Source organism: Rhinopithecus bieti, unplaced genomic scaffold (assembly GCF_001698545.2).
Source record: "Rhinopithecus bieti isolate Rb0 unplaced genomic scaffold, ASM169854v2 scaffold_2272, whole genome shotgun sequence".
NCBI lineage: Eukaryota > Metazoa > Chordata > Mammalia > Primates > Cercopithecidae > Rhinopithecus > Rhinopithecus bieti.
The window spans coordinates 1673644-1694224 of NW_016804163.1; the positions used below are offsets into that span (position 1 = coordinate 1673644).

General features: G+C 34.8%; 1 protein-coding gene across 2 annotated transcripts in view; it reads right to left on the bottom strand.

The window, feature by feature from the left end:
* Nucleotides 1-20581, bottom strand: part of CCDC102B (coiled-coil domain containing 102B) — a 355558-nt gene that overhangs the window by 179822 nt on the left and 155155 nt on the right. For both annotated transcript variants that reach the window (XM_017867082.1, XM_017867080.1), the window contains one exon: nucleotides 13748-13864. In XM_017867082.1, the coding sequence (XP_017722571.1) occupies nucleotides 13748-13864 (117 nt within the window). The remainder of the gene's footprint in view (nucleotides 1-13747; nucleotides 13865-20581) is intronic.

Genomic DNA, 20581 nt, shown 5'->3' on the forward strand with positions numbered 1-20581 from the left:
GCTTGCAGTATTTTATTTATACTCTGGCACAGATGGACAAGTTCTAGATAAAACATGTTTTCCCACTGTACGCTATACATATGTATTGATTTTGATGTTTCAAGCTTTTATTTACTTGGTAAGGTTAAAACTTCAGGATGCGGGAAAAAAAAAATATTGTGTTAGTTGTGACATCAGCATTAAAGGTACATTTGAGTGAAGATTTACATCCGTAGCCTACGTTTTCTCTTCTAGGAGTGGGAAAACATTTTGCAAGTGCGAGTTAGTTGAAAGGATCGATGACTCAAATATGTCAGTGAGCCAAAGTCCAACACGAACATTTGTCCAAATTCAAAAACAAATGTCAATGCCTATGGATCGATTACATAAGACTCTTCAGCTCACCTGACCTTTTTACAGAAAGGTTCTTAACATTTATGGTATAGTATTTCCCAAACGATTAGATAAAGGTCAGAGTTACACACTTGAGTGTCATATGAAATTTAGTTTTCAATAATTATGTATGATCAGAATTCAAAATCATTTGTAGTGAAAATTTTAAGTGGCTCTTGTCTAGAACCTGGCATATATCCTTTGAGCTTCCTATTATGCTTGCTTTTACCTCAATGCTCCACCTCACTGCTGCGCTCCGCATTCTCTCACCTCCACAAAGTAAAATCGATGGGAGAAGGAAGAATCTCCTTCCTTCTCTTGCCAGCAGTCCTAGTGTCAAATAAAGGAGTAGGTTAAAATGACAACTGCTCCTACTCAACCTAGATTAATGGATAGAGCATACATGAGGAAAAGCCTTTGTGGGGGCCAAGATGTTTAACTATAAAAAGAGGAAATATAGAATGAGTATTGAAAAATTTAAGGACCTAGAAGCTAAAAAAGCAGTGGTCAGGATTGTGGGATCGCCTTATAAGTCATCGGTACTGAAATAAGTAAAGAAAGGCTTGAACTCTAAATGTCAAGAAAATGACTAGCTTCTGAGAGCAGGTTATTAAAGGAGTATAGAACCACTTTGCTGGGGTCCATTGAAATGAGTGAATGTCATACTAGATACATGGAGTAAACACCAGCATTATTAAGCAAGGCAGTAGAAAGTATATGGTAAAGGATTCCTTTGACCAATTAAAATGGTTACTATGCAGTCAGTGACAAGATTTAATGAAATCTTTTCTAGAACAAAAATTTCAATGGACTCAGAAAAAAAAGTGTATTCACTCTGAAAAACAAACATTGAACATATAAAATGATTCATTATCTTCACAATATATCAGGAATATTTTTAAGCTTATAAAATAATTTAGATTTCTACTTAAGGAAGTTCAATTGAAGATTTCTTCCATGTTAAAATTGAGTTCAACAATAGGTTCAAGATCACTTTTTTGTTGCTGTTAATATCCAAATACTTCATCTTCCAAATAAATAGGTGGCATTTACTGAAAATTTAATGGTTGTATGTAATTTATAAAACATCGCCCTTATTTTAATGTGAAGGCCTATTATCTCCATACCATGGCTGAACATAATATATGGTATTATTTGTCCTATTATATATCTTTTCATTAATTACAACGTCTATTATTTTTGAGAATGTCTAGTGAGATAAGCACAGTCCTAAGCTGTTTGCCTTTGTTAATTCACTTACTCTTCTTTTATTTATATTTTATATATTCTCCCAAAGTTCTGGGATTACAGGAGTGAGCCACTGCCCCTGGCCAGGTATTCCATCTTAACATTGTAAAAAAATATATATATATTTACAGGTGACCAATGTGGTACACTATAATTGCATTTATTTTGCCATTATAATTTTACGTTTCCTGAAGTTATGAAGTGCCTCATAGTTTCTTGCTTAGTTTTCAATGTAGTTACTAATCTGGAACATTTCAATAGAAGTACACATTTCCTAGAAATACTGACATACCCAGAACATAATATGAGTGTCACTTCTGTTTTATTTTGAGACATCTTTTACCTGGCATCAACTTTCATCATAATCCTGGAAATACTCTTGAAGTCTTTTCTATTTAGTTCTACTTCGTAATTCATGTTTCCTATGTCATTTTGTGAACTGCAAAGAGGTTACAACAGTTGATAATTTTTGGAGATTTGATAGGTCTTCTAATGAATTATTCTAATCTATATTATTATTGTAAATTGAGTATGTGTAGAATTCTAAGAGGTAAATCACTTTCTTCAGAATTTTAAACATTTACCTACATTGTTTTATAATTTCTGGAGTTGCGAATTCTGATAATTTTTCTGATTTCTGATTATCTATATGTGCTCATTTATTTATCACTGCTTCCTTTCAGGCAATTTATTGTATTCCAGTGTTATGAACTTTAATGAAATGAACTTTGCTCTGTCTTTTGGTATTATTATGCTACTTACTTGGATGGATATATTCATCTAAACCATCATGACCTTCATTCCTTCATTTGGAAGAATTTTGTTTTCTAATTCTTTTGCTTTTAAACTTCTTTTTTAAGGATCTCTTAATTTGGGGGACTAATTGCTAAATTAATGTTTAAGAAAATTCCTTTTTTATTACATCCTTGTCTTTGTGGTTTACTTTCTGGGTGACTCATTCAACTTTCAACTCCAAATTATATATTTAATTTTCATTTGTGCTATCATGTATCCATGTCCTAAGAGCAGTATTTTTGTTTTCTCCATGTTACATTTTATGTAACATTCTGTTATTTTGAGGGTATTTTGAGGGTAATCAGTGTTTTTGCTCTTTGGATATTAGATGTAGGGCTTTTAATCTACTTCTGCTACCGGAATTATTTTTTAAAAATAAATTGCATTGTATATATTGTATGCTACATAATGTTATAATATATATAGAGAGTGGCAAGGCTACTGTAGTTAAGCAAATTAGCATATCCATCACTCACATAGTTACTTACTTTTGTTCATTTATTTTGTGGCAAGAACAGTTAAAATGTATAGCTACATTCCAAACACTCTGGGATTAAAAAGAAAGTAGGAAACAGTATCTATATTTAATTTTCCAGATGTAAAAAGTTAATCCTCCTCTTTGGCTCCTCTTGAAAATGTGGCAATCCTTTTATTATGTTTGTAAAGGTAAGTAATTCTATATACGAGGTAGTGAGAAAAAAACATTTAAATGAAATATGAGCCTGTAATAGTTACATTCTTGGTTTATTTAGGAGCTAAAATGAATAAATTGGTTACATGTTTACAATAACTTAATCCAATTTCTATCAAACATGATCATATATCACTCTGGATTCTAGAAATAAATCAATGGATAGTGTAGGAAATAATCCTTTTAAAGGTGGAGACTGATGTGAAGGGGAAAACATGGGGATATTTTATTAAAACTATCAGTTGTCACTGGCTTTGCTCGTTTCTTTGTCAGGTTTTGGGCTTGAAGTGAATGAGAAGTATCAAGACTTCCTTAGGAGAAGGAACATGTTGCTAAAGTCATTGCAAGAAAAGAGATTGGATTCTCTGACATCTCTCATTTTATTTCTCAAAGCTATAAGGCATTATTTCATACTGTCTGAGTGGCAACAATAATTGTCTTGTTTGTTTATTTATTTATTTATTTACATTTTCATTCGTGTGGCTAAAGTGCAACATGCAAAGTCAGTTTTGCAATGCAAATTATCATTGGCTCTTTAAGGAAATTTGATTTTAAAAATCTTATTAAAATAATANGTGAATGAGAAGTATCAAGACTTCCTTAGGAGAAGGAACATGTTGCTAAAGTCATTGCAAGAAAAGAGATTGGATTCTCTGACATCTCTCATTTTATTTCTCAAAGCTATAAGGCATTATTTCATACTGTCTGAGTGGCAACAATAATTGTCTTGTTTGTTTATTTATTTATTTATTTACATTTTCATTCGTGTGGCTAAAGTGCAACATGCAAAGTCAGTTTTTGCAATGCAAATTATCATTGGCTCTTTAAGGAAATTTGATTTTTAAAATCTTATTAAAATAATAGTTAAAATATTTTTAAAATATTTTTAAAAAGAAGTGCTCCTATTATTATTTAGCCACATTGTATCAAAAGATGTATTATAACTCCTTTTGCTTGATTTATGTGTTTTTGCTTAGGAGTCTAGCATCGGAGAACTATATTCTCAAAAATGTACAAATAAATTAAATTTATAACAATACAATGAACAAATACATAAAATGTTTAGTTAATTTTTGGTGGTGTAAAGCAGCATCACATAGTGGTCAAGGGTGTGAGGTTTAATGAGAGAGAGAGAGAGACAGAGAGAGAATGGGAAAGATAAATTATAAGGAATTGGCTCATGCAATTATAGAAGCTAAGTCCCAAGATTTGTAGACAGCAAGCTGGAAGCTCAAGATGTTCTGATGTTTCAGTCCAAACCCAAAGATTGGAGCAGATCACGGTTCCAGCTCAAGCGGTTAGGCGTCGGTAGCTCCCTTGTTCTCAGCCTTTTTGTTCTATTTAGGTCATCAATTGCTTGGATGAAATCTACCCACATTAGGGAAGGCAATCTGCTTTACTCAATGTTTTCTCCCAAAACATCCTCACAGACACACCCAGAATAATATTTGGACGAATGTCTGGGCACCCTATGGCCTAGCCAAGTTGACACATAAAATTAACCATCACATTGTCTTATAAAATTGATGTGTTGATTAAATGAAATCTAATGTTTTAAGTCCTTACAAGGCTCATGAGACCTACAAAGTATTCATAAACATTAGCTCTAAATACCTAGTGATACTCAATCTGAACAGAGTATTTTAATAGATCTTTATGCATCTTTCATTAATTTTCAGTATTTAAGACAAGGATGCACATATTAAATAGTTTTGCTTCTTTGAAGGGAAAGCTTCTTGGCCTAATTCTTTTTCCTTTCATCCCTGCTCACCTCCAAATGACATCTTCCACTCATTGGTTAATAAAATAATTGCAAAGCGTAATTGTTTTGATTTATCACTGGTCTGAGTTATTTCTTAAGTAAAGCAATTATTGTCTTGGTGATTTCTAGAAAACCTAAAATCAGAGACTCAAATATGAACAGAAGATAATTTTTCTATTTTTCAGGGCATTTGAATCATTGCTAACTACACAGAAAGAAATGCCTCAACCTGTAAAACCTAATTCCAGAACAGTTGTTTTGAACTTGGACAGATCAACACTGAAAATAAAAACCAATATGGTACATCACTGTTAGAAATAATTGTTCCAATAACTACTTGTGACTACTAGGATTAAAAAGTACATCAAGCAATGTTTTACTAATGCATAAATTTATGGAAGCTATTTAATTAACAACATTTTCTACTGCTTAAATATTCAAATGCAGGAGAATTTCTAATACTATTTGAGAGAAACAATTTACTCCATTAAAGAAGTAACTCAATTCAATAAAAGGTTTAGAGGACAGTGAATTTCTCCAATTCACCCCAAAAGTAGAGTTGTTATATCAAAATGGGGCTTATCTTCATGACTTAGTTGCCCAGTCACTAGTTTTCTTGATAGTTCTGTCCTTCAAATAATTACACTTGCCAGTCTATACTTGTGACTGTCTTAGTCCATTCAGGCTACAAAATATCATAACCTGGGTAGCTTATAAACAGTAGAAATTTATTTCTCACAGTCTGAAGCCTGGAATCCAAGATTAAGTTGCCAGTAGATTTTGTATCTGGTAAGGACCTGCTTTCTGGTTCACAGACAGCATCTTCTCCCTATGTATCCACATGATACAGGCGTGAGATAGCTCTCTGGGGTCTCTTTTACAAGGGCATTAATTCTAATTGTCCTCACAACCTAATCAACTCCTAAAGGTCCCACCTCCTAATACCATCACCTTGGAAGTCAGGATGTCAGTATATAAATTTGGGAAACACACCCCCATTCAGACCATACCAGTGACCAGCGTGTTTTGAGTGCATCAAACGTAGTCAAATCTAGGCCGGGTGTGGCGGCTCGTGCCTGTAATCCCAGCACTTTGGGAGGCCGAGACGAGTGGATCACTTGTCTTAGGAGTTCAGGACCAGCCTGGCCAACAAGGTGAGACCCCTGTCTCTATTGAAAAAAAAAAATGCAAAAATTAACCAGGCCTAGTGGTGTGCACCTGTCGTCCCAGCTACTTGGGAGACTGAGGTGAGAGAATTGCCTGAGCCCAGGAGGCAGAGGTTGCAGTGAGCCCAGATTGTGCCACTGCACTCCAGCTTAGGTGACAGAGTGAGATCCCATCTCAAAACAAACAAACAAAAAAGGAGTCAAATATAGAACAAAACATATTCCAAATGAATATAGACAGCTTTGCCCTTCCTCCATTCTTATTTTACTTTTTCTTTTGACCTACTAGAAAGTTAAAATAGAAAGTTTTCTTTTTTGATATGTGCTTTGTCCCTATCTTTCCCTCATTCATTCAGCTAATGGCCATTGGTTGAGCGATTGTGAGCCACACACTATTGCAGAATGAAGCTAAGAACTCCACCACCTAAACTGTCAGGCCCTTTCCTTCCCTGTTTATGCCATACTCATATTAACCAGGGATTTCAGCAGAAGAGAAATGTAATTGTTTGCGTGATTTAAGGCATATGTTTTCAGAAGGTGTCAGTTCATAGGAAAACATGTTTTCTAAGAAAAGCATTTGATGATAATGATGGAAAGGTTCTAAGTCAATGACCTCTCGTGTAAAACGGAAAATTTCTCTCTACTGGAAATCAGAATCCTTGTTAAACACAACCATAAGAGTGTCAGTAAAGCAGTTTTGGATTGGAAGCATTTGAGAGTAACAATTGGTATGATGACATGAAAGAAATTAGCATATTAGTGTAGATTTGCTAAGTTGACTTGTGACCCCATGGGAAGCAGTAAACAGGGTCTTAGAAGAATTGCACAGAACTTACAGGAAAAGTTCAAATGTATGTGTTTATGTCCTAAGGAAGATAAGAGCTGGAGGGCATCATATTAAAGATCTCAAGTAGCTTGAAGGTGTCGAACACTAGATGTGTTGAGATTGGCACTAAAATGTGCACAGTTTCTAAAGAAGGGAGGTGGGCTATTCCTAAGACAAGCTAATATTTACAGCTGTCATTGATGCAGTCCCTTCTTTTCCCACTCACATCACAATCATCATTGAGCTCTTCTCTATGTAATAGAAGACAGCAAGAAACTTGAGGGTGGCAAAAATCTCAGATTGTAATTCAATCATCAACCCAAGTTAGCTCGAAATCTTTTCAGAAGATGTAGCTACCAAGGAAAGCTACTACTGATGTGCTATCAAAGACTATTTGCAGTATTTTATTTTGAACTATATAGTTTAAATGTTTTGAAATAAATACCTGTTACTCAAGGCACCTAATATTTCCTGAATAAATGATAACAGGCTTTCACTGGTTATGCAACTTTCCATTTATCAGATGTCTATAAATGCAGAATAAGTAACAGTTTTATTCTTGAAAAAATTGAATATTTAGACTTGTGTTTATCTAAATGACCAGAAAGTATATTTAACTGTGACAGCTTGATTCTGTTTTCCCAGACTGTTATTTTTCTCCAATGGTTTATTCATATCAAGTCTTATTTTATATATTCTGTTTCCTGAGTTTTGTCAATATAAACCCAGAATGTTTAAATCTATATCACTAACAGACTTCTGAATTAACCTGCTTGCATTCCTCAATATCCTGCTCCAAAATCATATAACCATTTCTAATATATTCATCATATTCTCAGTAATTGAAATCTCTTTGCTAGAACATGTAAAGTCAATAAGAGGAATGGAGATACAGGAGATTTAAATCAATTCAGATCAACACTTACTGTGGCAATCTCTAAAAATTAAATTATGATGACACCGGAGTTCTAATTATACAATATCCTTCATGTCAAAGATAAGGCTATTTAACTATGTCAGTAAATAAAATATCTGGTATTTCATCTAAAATTTCTGACTAGGTCAATCCCCCTAGCCTCATTCACATTTGCTGTATAGCTCCCAAACTGTTGACAACTTACACTAAAAGGTACGATCTCTGATGAATACTGTACCCCTCGCTGAAGGCTGTTCTCTGAAGGCAAGTCCATTTCACATCCCACACCACTGAGTTACCAGAACACAGCATAGCAGACACCGTACGATATTTGCAGAACTAAAGATTAAATTTATAATTTCAGAAAACATCCTGAAAATATTTTTATTTTCATTTTAGCACAAAACCAAAACATTTTCTTCCCTCTGCATTTTCCTTCACTCTACCTTAAAAACATCTAGTGGTGAATTGCTCCCAGTCAGAACATACTGCTCTTCCAGTGATCAGAACACCCCCAAAATCAACACACTTTCTGATATCTACACTAATGTAAGAAAAAAAGAAGTGTTTCCTTCTCTGTCAATATTCCCATGTACCACCCTTTCCTACAGTATTTTCTCTAAATTCTGCAGTGTCCTCCCTTCTTACATGCTACTGCCCTTTACAGATATTGTTCTTACCTTCTTTTTTTTGTTTGTTTTGTGTTTTTTGTCTTGCTCTGTCACCTAGGCTGGAGTACACTGGCATGATCTTAGCTCACTGCAACCTCCGCCTCCCAAGTTCAAGCGATGCTCCTGCCTCAGCCTCCTGAGTAGCTGGGATTACAGGGGCCCCCCCAACATGCCTAGATAATTTTCATATTTTTATTAGAGACAGGGTTTCACCATGTTAGCCAGGCTGGTCTCGAACTCCTGAGCTCAGGGAATCCACCCACTTTGCCCTCCCAAAATGCTGGGATTACAGGTGTGAGCCACCACACCCAGCCTTGTTCTTACCTTTCTACCTGGCTCTGCACTTTGCCTGGCTAACTGCTCTTCACCTTACCCATCTCATTCACTATATCTCCTCTTTATCCCCACACAAATCACTGTGCTTCACCTATAAGGCTATATAACATATTGCATTTAATTGACTTGCTTTGTTTGTGTCCATGGCCATCAATACATCACTTTGTAGAATCTTTAGTGCTTAACATGGGAGATTGTTGATTAATATTTGTGGAGTAAATAATTGGGTTGTATAATGAATGAGCATATGAACTTATTTTTGTTGTTATTTGGTTTCGTTTTTTACTTCACTATTACTGCATTTTATCTATTCAGACAGAATCTAATTGACTTTCACATGGAGAAAGAACCTTTCTAAGCCCCCATAGATAATACAATCTTCCTGGGTATGAAAAAAATTGTGTAACAAAATACTTATGTTTTATCTTGCATAAGCAAAATAAATAGGGTTGCTTATATAATCACAACTTAAATTTCAAAAAAAAATTAGGATGTTTGAATTAAATTTTCATTTTTGGCTAACTGTCGATTCATAGGCAGTTGAAAGAAAAAATAAATTCCATGTGCCTTTTACCCTGATCTCTCCAATGGTAAAAGCCATATGAAATTTATCTTTGGGATCCAAGAGACCTGGATCTAAGTTCTTATCCTAGTATTGATTGAGTGCCTACTATTGTGTACAATTTTTAGTACTTTACAGTTATGAATGAATGAATCCTTTAGATAGGCTGTTAAACAGCAGTACATTAGTACAATACCAAAGTCAGACATTGACAATTATGCAAAGAATTTGGCACAGTCAAATGCAGAATGCTTCCATCACCACAAGGATGCATCATGTGGCTGTTTTTTAGCCACAGCACCCACTCCCTTCACTCCTGTATTCCTGAAAACCATTAATAGGTTCTCCATTTCTAAATGCTGAATATATATACATGATTATATATATAATATATATATATATTTATTTGTATATATGATTATATATAATCATATATACAAATAAATCATATATATATAAATAAATCATATATATATAATCATAGACTATGTAGTCTTGAGGGATATTTTTCACTCACAATACTTCAAGAGATTCACCCAGATGGTTGCATGTATCAAGAGTTCATTCTGTTTTGTTGCTGAGAAGTAGTTCAAGGTATGGATGTAATTGCTTGTTTAATTACTCACCCCATGAAGATCACCCTTGTTGTTTCTAAGTTTTGGCATTTACATATAAAATACTCAAGATTTACCTATAAGTTTTGTGTGAATATAAACTTCTATTTTTATGAAGTAAATACCTAGGAGTCCAATTGCTTGATCATACGGTAGCTGCAATTTTGAAGACTGTCAAACTATTTTCCAATGTGATTGTATCATTTTACATTCCCTCTAGCAATAGGTGAGTAATTCAATAGCTGTGCTATTACCACCATTTAGTATTGTCGCTATTTTGATTTTAGCCATTCTGATAGGTTTATAGTTTTGTCCCATCGTGGTTTTAATTTCCATTCTCCTGATGACTAATATTTTGAACACCTTTTCATATGCTTATTTGCCAAAGATAATTTATCTTAGTTTTCCTCATTAGAGAATGATCTGAGGGATATTTTCACTGGATATAGTATTTTGAGTTGACAGCTCTTTTAGAACCTAAATAATTGTATGTCACTTCTTTCTGGCTTCCAGAGTTTCTGATGTGATAAGCCCTGTTATTTGGATTTTTTCCCCTGTGTATATACTGTAATTTACCTTTTAGGTGCTGTTAAGGTTATTTTTTCTTATTTTCCATAAGTTTGACTATGATGTGTCTTAATATCAACCTTTTCGGGTTTATGCTGTCTGGGATTCACTAAAATTCTTGACTCTAGGTTTGATTCTTTCATTTGAAAGTTGGGAAGTTTTCATCTATTTTTTAGTACTGTCAGTCCTACACTATTTTTCCTCTCACACTGGCCTCAAATTACATGAATGTAATTTTTTTTTTATCACCCCACAGGTCTCTGAGACTTTACTTTTAAAATCCAGCCTATTTTCTTTATCTCATTCAGAAAGGATAATTTCCATTCATTTATCTTCAAGTTCACTGACTCTTTTCTCTATCTTCTGCATTCAGAAGTTGTTTTTTTAAATTCAGTTCATTTTTCAGTTTTAACTTTTCCATTTGTTCCTTCTTTGCATTTTTTTTATTTGCTGAGACCTTCTATTTCTTTACTGAAAATTCCTATTTTTTATTTGTTTCATACATATGCACAATTGCTCACTGAAGTATTTTGATGATGCCCTCTCTAAAATCCTTCCCAAATAATTAACACATCTTTATCATTTCAGTGTTGGCATCTATCAATTGTTTTCTTTCATTCACTTCAAACTATTGTGGTTCTAGGTATGATGAGTAATACCCAATTGTATCCTGGATACTTTGTGAAATATGTCATGAGATTTGGATTTTATCTATCATTGTGTTTTGGGTGGGTTCTTATGAAACCACAATTGAGAGTGAAAGGATAGCATTGTCTTGTTACTTCCAGATGTATGTAGAAGTCCAGGTTCTACAGCTGGCCTCAGCTAACAGGCATGGGGTGGGGCCACAGTTTTCTGTGATTTGGGCTGGATTCAAGCATTATTGTCCTAAAAGTTTTCGTCTTGCTACATTGACTCTTCCTTAGTACTTTGGCTAGAGCAAGCAGACTTAGGTTGTGTTTCATTTTAGGTATCTTTGTGTGTTTATCTGTACCTGTTGGTGTTTCCAGATTTCTGGCTTCTTCAGTTCTAATTTTGGAATGTATGTGACAAAAACCCAGAAAACTCAACAGCATGCCATTTCTCAATTCTCAGGTCCCCTGGGTAATATACCTCTTCTCTCCAACATTGAGTCTTTTTCAATATTTGCTTTACACATAATATTCAGAGATTTTAGTCTTACTTAGTAAGAATGTAAATTGATACAATTTTTCTAATAGAACACTTGGAAATGTGTAAAAAAGATTTAAAAAATAAATATCCCAGTGACCAAGCCACACTATTTTCTAGGAATATATCATAAGCCATTTTTAAATGTCCAGTGATTTATATACATATGCATACTCACTGTAGTGCTGATTATATATCTAAAAATAATAAACTAATTTTTAAAATAAGTTATTAAATTTAATAAAATTATAGTACTTTTATGTAAACATAAGTAGTTGTGACACATTTATGTAAACAAGTTGCAATAAAGCATATTTCTATGCAATATTTGTTTAGCATCTGCATGATACTAACACGGTAGATATATGTTATTATGCATTTGTCAAAAGCCATAGAATGTACAACACAGAGTGAACCTTAATGTAAACTATGAACTGTGGTTGATAATGTCTCAGCTTGTTTATCAGTTATAACAAACATGCAACACTGATGAAGGATGTTGGTTGTGGAGGAGTCTCTGGGGGAAAGGGGAAGTATGTGCAAACTGCACTTTCTGCTCAATTTTGCTGTGAACCTAAAACTTGTCTTAAAAAAAGTGTATACATAATGTTCTTGGCTTCTGAGGAGAGTTATAATAAATATCTAGATGTGCCTTCCTCCTTTTTTGCCATTAACTATTAAATAAGCTTTTATACAACATGTTGTACAACGTTTAATGAAAGATGCTTCTCAGAGCTGAGGGTCAAGAAAAAGAGGTATCTATCCTGATAGTTCAATTCCTCTTAGAAAACAAAAGCTATGAAAGCCACAAATTTTTCTCTTTGACTTAGGAAGATTTGTATTCAACAGTCAGCCTTTCTCATAATGGACCTCTTGATACATGCCGGCTCACCCCAACACCACTTTTAGGACTCATAGAAGAGCTGTCACGGGATGGCATTGATGTGATGAGGAGGAACACAGGGAGGATATAATTCTCCTAAGCAGCTTAGCTGTAAGTTTCAATACTACAGCACTCTGTCTCAGAAAACTGTTTCCTTGCAGTACATACATTTTCCAAAATCCTGTTTCATGACTATTATTAATATTATTATTACTATTATTTTAATCTGGAGACTGACACACAGAGATGCTTATAGCACTGACCAGAATAAAGTAATCAGGAGGTGATGGACCCATTTCTAGCTCCAAAATCTGTGTATTTCCCATTGCACTATATTCATCTGATGTAAATATACTCTGGTGTCAGTTCAGAATTTGAAGAGTTATATAAGGAAGAAAACCTAATACAAATCAGTTTTCTACCAGCCTATGGTTGCATTAAATTCATTTCAGTCTGTAAATTGCTCTTACACATTTGTTTCCAAGCTATTTTCCCAGAATTATCTGTTCCAAGACAAGTAATTTGTGATTTTCCATTTTTAATGCCATCATGCTATTTTCTATGAAGTACAAATAATTCAATCCCTTCTCCTTTCTATAAGGACAATGATTCTGTTTTTACCTACAGAACAGTAAAAAACACTCAGAGTTTACCCATTTGTGAAAATTCATTTATTGTTGGTGGTGGCAGGAGTGGAAAAATAAATGTTTCTTAGGTGGTGTACGTAAGAAATGAATTAACTATAACAAAAGTGAATTTATTTTATCTCTCACTGTTGTTAACTGCCAATAGCAAGGTTAATTCCACCAGAAATTGCGTGATGCATATCTTGTATGTCATTGGTTCTAAAAGTAAATGAACATACACGATCCAGCAGTTGGTTGAACTTTTAAATAATATTTATGCACAGTAAGACTTGTATTAGCTACAAGATAGTTTCATAGTTAAACATTTCATCTTTAAATAATATTCAAATAACTCGATCTAGTTATGGGCCAATGTCATTCCACAGCCTTTTAAATCACATATAAGCTAATTACATTAGCAGCAGCATTCACTTTCATAAAGTAACCAAAGGCACATCCATTACCCTACTTAAAATAGTATGGCTTTTAACAACAGTCAGTTATGTTTTAATAAATATGGCACTCTTTACCCAATGTCTTACCTCTGCTCTTAACTCACAAATCACTCTGTCTTTGCTGTTTTGAGATTTGGATTCTTCCTTTACATTGCCTGACAGTTCTTCCATTTCATCATTATGTTGACCAAGACGAATGTCAAACTGAAAAAGAAAGTTGAAATTATAATCACAGGATGCTATAAAGGGTGCTTACAGGATAATCCACATTAGCCTTTCATTTAGCTTTAGTGTTGTTTTGCTTTTTTCCTATGTGGATTCTGGCAGGCTTGCTGCTGTTGATGTAATGACTGTGGTTGAACCGTTTATTGTTATACTTGTAGTTCAAAAATGCTAACCTCTAAAAAAAAATAAGCAAATCTCTGTAAATTCCAATTCATCAGTTGAAAAATAGGCAGAACTCAGTTACCTCCACAAACTCTGAAACAATTGACCAGCTGGTTTGTAAGCTTAGCAATTAACCCTTATCTTTTCATCCTGAATATTAATACCTCAGTATTCTTTGTAATCTTTTTAATGTCTATTTAATAGTATATTAATTGTAACAGAGATAAACTTGGGCAATGGAAAAAAAGTATATACATACTGCTTGGGCTGATAAAATATATGAAAAACATCTATAAAAGCTGTCAAAAAATTTCCATAGAAAATGACTGCAGAAAAAAATAAAAAGGTGAGAAAAGTTCTACAAATGCAAACAATGATTATTTTCCCACAATTGTTCTTAAAATTAAGAATTTTCAGCAGAACTGTGAAATTTGATAAATATATAAAATGTGTAGTTGCACACATATATTACACATATATGTTGTTTTTGTTGTATTGACATATATTTTAAGCTATGTAGGTAAATGTTTCCATCACCCAAATTACCTAATATGTGTGTAATTTTATAACAAATTAAAATACAAAAGCCAATGTTACACTATCTATTTAAAAATAAAAAGTAGTACTCATAATGTTGTTATTAATAATAGTAATATTAAGCATGTGCTAGTCCCCAAGAACTGAACTTGATATATATTGCCTTAGTTAATGCTAACAGTAATCCTATATGTTAGGCATTGTTATCATTATCCCTCCTCTACAGAAAAGTGAACCATATATATATATATATACACACACACACACACACACACACACGCACACACACACATATATATATATATATATATATATATATTTTTGGAGACAGAGTCTCGCTCTGTTGCCCAGGCTGGAGTGCAGTGGCACGAACTCGGCTCACTGCAAGCTCCACCTCCTGGGTTCACGCCATTCTCCTGCCTCAGCCTCCCAAGTAGCTGGGACTACAGGCACCTGCCACCACACCCGGCTAATTTTTTGTATTTTAGTAGAGGGGGTTTCACCATGTTAGCCAGGATAGTCTCGATCTCCTGACCTCATGATCTGCCCGCCTCAAGGTGAACCATATTTTTAAGAGACTTAAGTAACTTTCCTAAATTCACAAAGATAATAACCAGAGGAAGCAAATTTTAAGAAAGTTCTTGCCAAATGCATTACCTGAGTATTAAACCATTATTGCATCTATAATTACAGACCTAAAGGCCACTGAAATAATTGTCTCAAAGGCAATAAACTGATAGGAAGAGATAGTAAAGGAAACAGCAGAAAATATCAGAGTCCAAGTATACTAGAAATCAACTACAATAATGGTAGAAGCTGATTTCCCAACACATTACAGAGAGACTCCATGTTCAGAGCTGGTAACATAAAGAGAGCACACAGAAGGCAAGGAGGAGGACAAGAGAAAATACCACAGAGTTCTTTGAAAGTCTGAGTAGGCAAGTCCCGCTCACTATCATGGAAGTTAAATAGACAATGTGGCATTAATCCCTAGCCAGAAGAATATAAATTACTTTGCTAAATAAAACAGAGGATAGTAGAAGTAAAATGAAAGCAACCAGTTTTGGTTTAGGTTTACCAAAAGAATATCGAATTCATTTGGGTAACTGAATGCCACCCATTTAACTTCTGAAATCTCGTCATTAAACCACAGGGAATTAAATCCATCAATAAACCCTTCAATTGCCAACAGAACTCTCAATGAACTGTACCACTCAAAAGAGAGAGGAGGCAGGAAAGCAAAGTTTTATAAACAACAGCATAGGAAACCCACATCGAACACCTCAAATAAATCCATATCATTCATCATTGTGAGTGGAAAAATCAAAGATCTCTGGGCATGTGAAGAACATAAGAGTGGCATAAAACAAAACAAAACAAGAAAAACAGGAATAGTCAAGGTTGCGGTTAAGAAACAGAATGTCTATAGAGGAAAGAAAAAAAATGGAAGAAAAGGGAGGCCACATGGAGAAGGAGAAAGGACGGAGGCTCTTAAAATAACTGAAGGAAGAGATCATGGTGGTTTTTGATCAGAATAATGGTGGAAATGGAGAGAAGTAACTGGATCCAATGTAAGATATAAAAGAGGATATCAGTTTTAAAAAACTATTGTCATCACTATCTTCAAGAAAAAAATAAGAATATATTACACTCATAAATTAAGGACACAGCAAATTCAAAAATTTAAATAATAAAATATAGTCCTCTAGGAAATTTTTTAAATACGTCAAGAAAAAAATTTATTTGGGAAGTAAAGTTCAACACTGGAGTGTACTGAAGTTTGGTCCTGGTACCTGCCGTGTTTCTCATCTACTCCATTGGATGGTTCCCGTGTACCTACTTCATTTGTACTAATTGCAATGCTGGCAAATTTTAAGTGTCTGTCTCCAGCCTATAGTTTTCCATTGAACCTTGAATGCACATGTCCAGCTTCCTACTCAACCCCTCTAAAGGGCATCCCACACTTAACACACTGGAAAGCCAAATTCAGAACTTCTCCCTCAAAACTGTTTTTCTGTCCATCTTTGTCACCTCAGTAAATATCGATACCATCCTTCCCAAAATTATTGAATATGTTCTTTATTTCTCTATGCCACATCCAAATTAAAGCTAACTAAATCAGCTTACCCTTCACAAAACATAATAAATCCAGTTACTTCTCTCCCTTTCCACCATTATTCTGATCAAAAACCACCATGATCTATTACTTCAATTATTTTAATAGCCTCCATTCTTTCTGCTTCTGCATGTAGCCTCATACTTCCTTTCTCAAGATAGCAACCAAATAAAGCTTTTTAAAAAGCAATTCAGATCATGAAACTCTCCTGCTCAATTTTCTTCAATAGCTTTTCAATCAACTTACTATATAAATCAAAGTCATTATCCACATGATCTGATAACTCCTCCGCCCTCATCTCCTACTCCTGGTCCTCATTCTACTCCAGACCTTCTGTCTTCCTCACTGTTACTTGAATATTCTAGGCATGGAGAAGTAAAAAAATAAATAAAATAATAAGTAATAAAATATTATACAACTAAAACCATTAAAACAATATAGCAGGGAAAATTGATGAACAGATTGATTAAACAACTACACTTTCTCCTTAAAAAACAGAATTACTTTGAACATTTTAAAATTATACTTTGGACACAAAATAACCTTAATTTTGTTACTTGCCTTTTCAACTTTAGGTTTAGATTAATGGATTTGTAATGAAAATCTATTTAGCAGCTGAGAAGTTTAAAGCAGTGGACTTATAGACGCTAACAATGATTAATTTAGTGGAATTATGAATGTCATCCACAACTGATATATCACATTCGTTAAGTTGACAGTGACAGAAATAGAAAGTACTCTATGAGGTGAATTACTCAGCATTAGAAAGCATTTTCCAAGTTCTTGTCCTTTTATTTAATATTTATTTAGTTTATTCTCTGGTAAACCTTCTCTTTTTCCTGTGTTTGTACCATAATATAACTCCAAAATCACTGTTTAAAATCCTCTGTTTTACTGCAGTGTTTATGAAAATTTAAACCAGGCAATTTGCCATATCCTTGATCTCAGAAATATCTGCTATAATTCACTTCTGGAAAATTATCAGTACCACATATAAATGTGTATTCTATATTCAGATAAGCATGGAATGGAAAAAAACTGAAGACGATCTCTAAGAAACAAAAGCATTGTGTAACATAAAGTATTTTCTTATTCATATATGGTAGAAAAGAAAATAATTACAAAACGCAAAAAAAGTAACATACCCTATTGCCATTTTGCCTCACATTTTAACCTTCAAAATGATCTAAAAGGATTAAGCAGTTAATGCAGACTCCAAAGTTCTGCTCTTTGGAAATCATTCACCAAATATTTAAGTCAATATTTTTAACCATGTAGAATTATTCAATATCCCCTAAACACCAAATCTACCATTTCTCCCATAACTTTCAACAAATAATCTTTCAACTTCTTTCATGGAGAAATAGGACCTAAGGACTTCCTACTTCCTGTGATGAAATATACAAATTTGCATGTCTCTACAGAAATCTTTTACTTTTTTAAAGCACTTAAATATCTCTTCTAAAGTCAAAGTCTAATCACTTCAGTTGTACTTAGAATTTCATACCTTCAGGGTACTTGGCAAACTCATTCTAAGAGTTGTTTATCTCATGTATCTTGAAATTTTCTTGGTTTCTTCCCCATTAACATGTAATTGCTCAACACTTTCCATTTCAGTTGGGGATGAGGGAGTGTGGGAGATCAAAGGTCGAAGGATAATCTTTTCTTTTTTATTATTATGATTATACTTTAAGTTCTGGGATACATGTGCAGAATGTGCAGGTTTGTTACATAGGTATACATGTTTCATGGTGGTTTGCTGCTCGCTCCCCTTGCCCGCCCCCCGACAACCCCATGACAGGCTCCGGTGTGTGATGTTCCCCTCCCTGTGTCCATGTGTTCTCATTGTTCAACTCCCACTTATGAGTGAGAACTAGCAGTGTTTGGTTTTCTGTTCCTGGGTTAGTTTGCTGAGAATGATGGTTTCCAGAGGCCTCAGAAATAACACCACACGTCTACAACCATCTGATCTTCGAAAAACCTGACAAAAACCAGCAATTGGGAAAGGACTCCCTATTTAATAAATGGTGCTGGGAAAACTGGCTAGCCATATGCAGAAAACTGAAACTGGGCCCTTTCTTACACCTTATACAAAAATTAACTCAAGATGGATTAAAGACTTAAACATAAAACCTAAACCATAAAAAAACTAGAAGAAAACCTGGTAATACCATTCAGGACATAGGCATGGGAAAAGACTTCATGAGTAAAACCCCAAAAGCAATTGCAATGAAAACCAAAATTGACAAATGGGATCTAATTAAACTAAAGAGCTTCTGAACAGCAAAACAAACTATCATCAGAGTGAACAGGCAACCTACAGAATAGGAGAAAATTTTTTACAATCTACCCATTTGACCAATGTCTAATATCCAGAATCTACAAGGAACTTAAACAGATGAACAAAAAGGATAATATTTTATCCAGTCTTGGAGCTTCCACTCAAGTTCTTTGTTTCCTCTTACCATCAAGTGCCTTGAAAGAGTTGCTGCACTTAACTTTCTCACTCGCTTCTGCTACCAGCATTCCTCATACTTTCCACCACACAATATTCAGTTCTGCCCTTACTTGAATCCTTGGCAGAATTATACACTGTTGACAAGGCCCTTGTTCAAAGACTCTCTTCCTTGGGCTTATGCAAAGAATGGTTTTCCTGCTTCCCAATGTTTAACGTGGGTTCTTTTCTATTTCCTAAGTGTCTTGGCTGGGTTGAGAAATAAAAGGGAAAGAGCACAAGAGAGAGAAATGTAGAGCTGGGTGTCCGGGGGAGACATCACATGTCGGCAGGATCCGTGATGTTCCCCGAGTGGTAAAACCAGAAAGTTTTTATTAGGGATTTTCAAAAGGGGAGGGAGTGCACGAATAGGGTGTGGGTCACAGAGATCACACACTTCACAAGGTAATAAAATATCACAAAGCAAATGGAGACAGGGTGAGATCACAGGACCACCGGATGAGGAGAAATTAAAATTGCTAATGAAGTTTCGGGCATGCATTGTCATTGATAACATCTTATCAGGAAACAGGGTTTGAGAGCAGATAACCTGTCTGATCACAATTTATTAGGCAGGAATTTTCCTCCACCTGATAAGCCTGGGAGCGCTATTGGAGACCCGGGCTTATTTCATCCCTTTGGCTTCGACCATAAAAGACGGCACGCTTTGAGAGAGCTGTCTATAGGCCTACCCTCAAGGCGCATTCTCTTTCTCAGGGATGTTCCTTTCGGAGAAAAAGAATTCAGCGATATTTCTCCTATTTGCTTATGAAAGAGGAGAAATTTAGCTCTGTTGCGTCCGGCTCACCGGCGGCCAGTTCAAAGTTACCTCTCTTGTTCCCTAAACATCGCTGTCATCCTGTTCTTTTTTTAAGATGCCCAGATTTCATATAGTTCAAACACACATGCTCTACAAACAATTTGTGCAGCTGATACAATCACAGGGGCCTGAGGCGACATTCATCCTCCTCAGCTTACAAAGATGACAGGATTAAGAGATTAAAGTAAACACAGGCATAGGAAATCACAAGGGTATTCATTGGGGAAGTGATAAGTGTCCATGAAATCTTCACAATTCATGTTCAGAGATCACAATAAAGACAGGTGTAAGAAATTATAAAAGTATTCCTTTTGGGAACTAATAAATGTCCATGAAATCTTCACAATGTATGTTCTTCTGTCGAGACTTCAGCCGGTCCCTCCGTTGGTGTCCCTGACTTCCCGCAACACCCTCCTGCTTGGATTTCTGTGCAGTTTCTCCTTTTCTCTCTGTCTTGCTTGGTGTCAATCCTCATTGCCCCAACCCAGAGTCATCCCACCTACTGTCATGGCTTAAGCCATCATCTCTCTGCTCATTGTTCAACTTTCCTTTCTACATTCATAAATT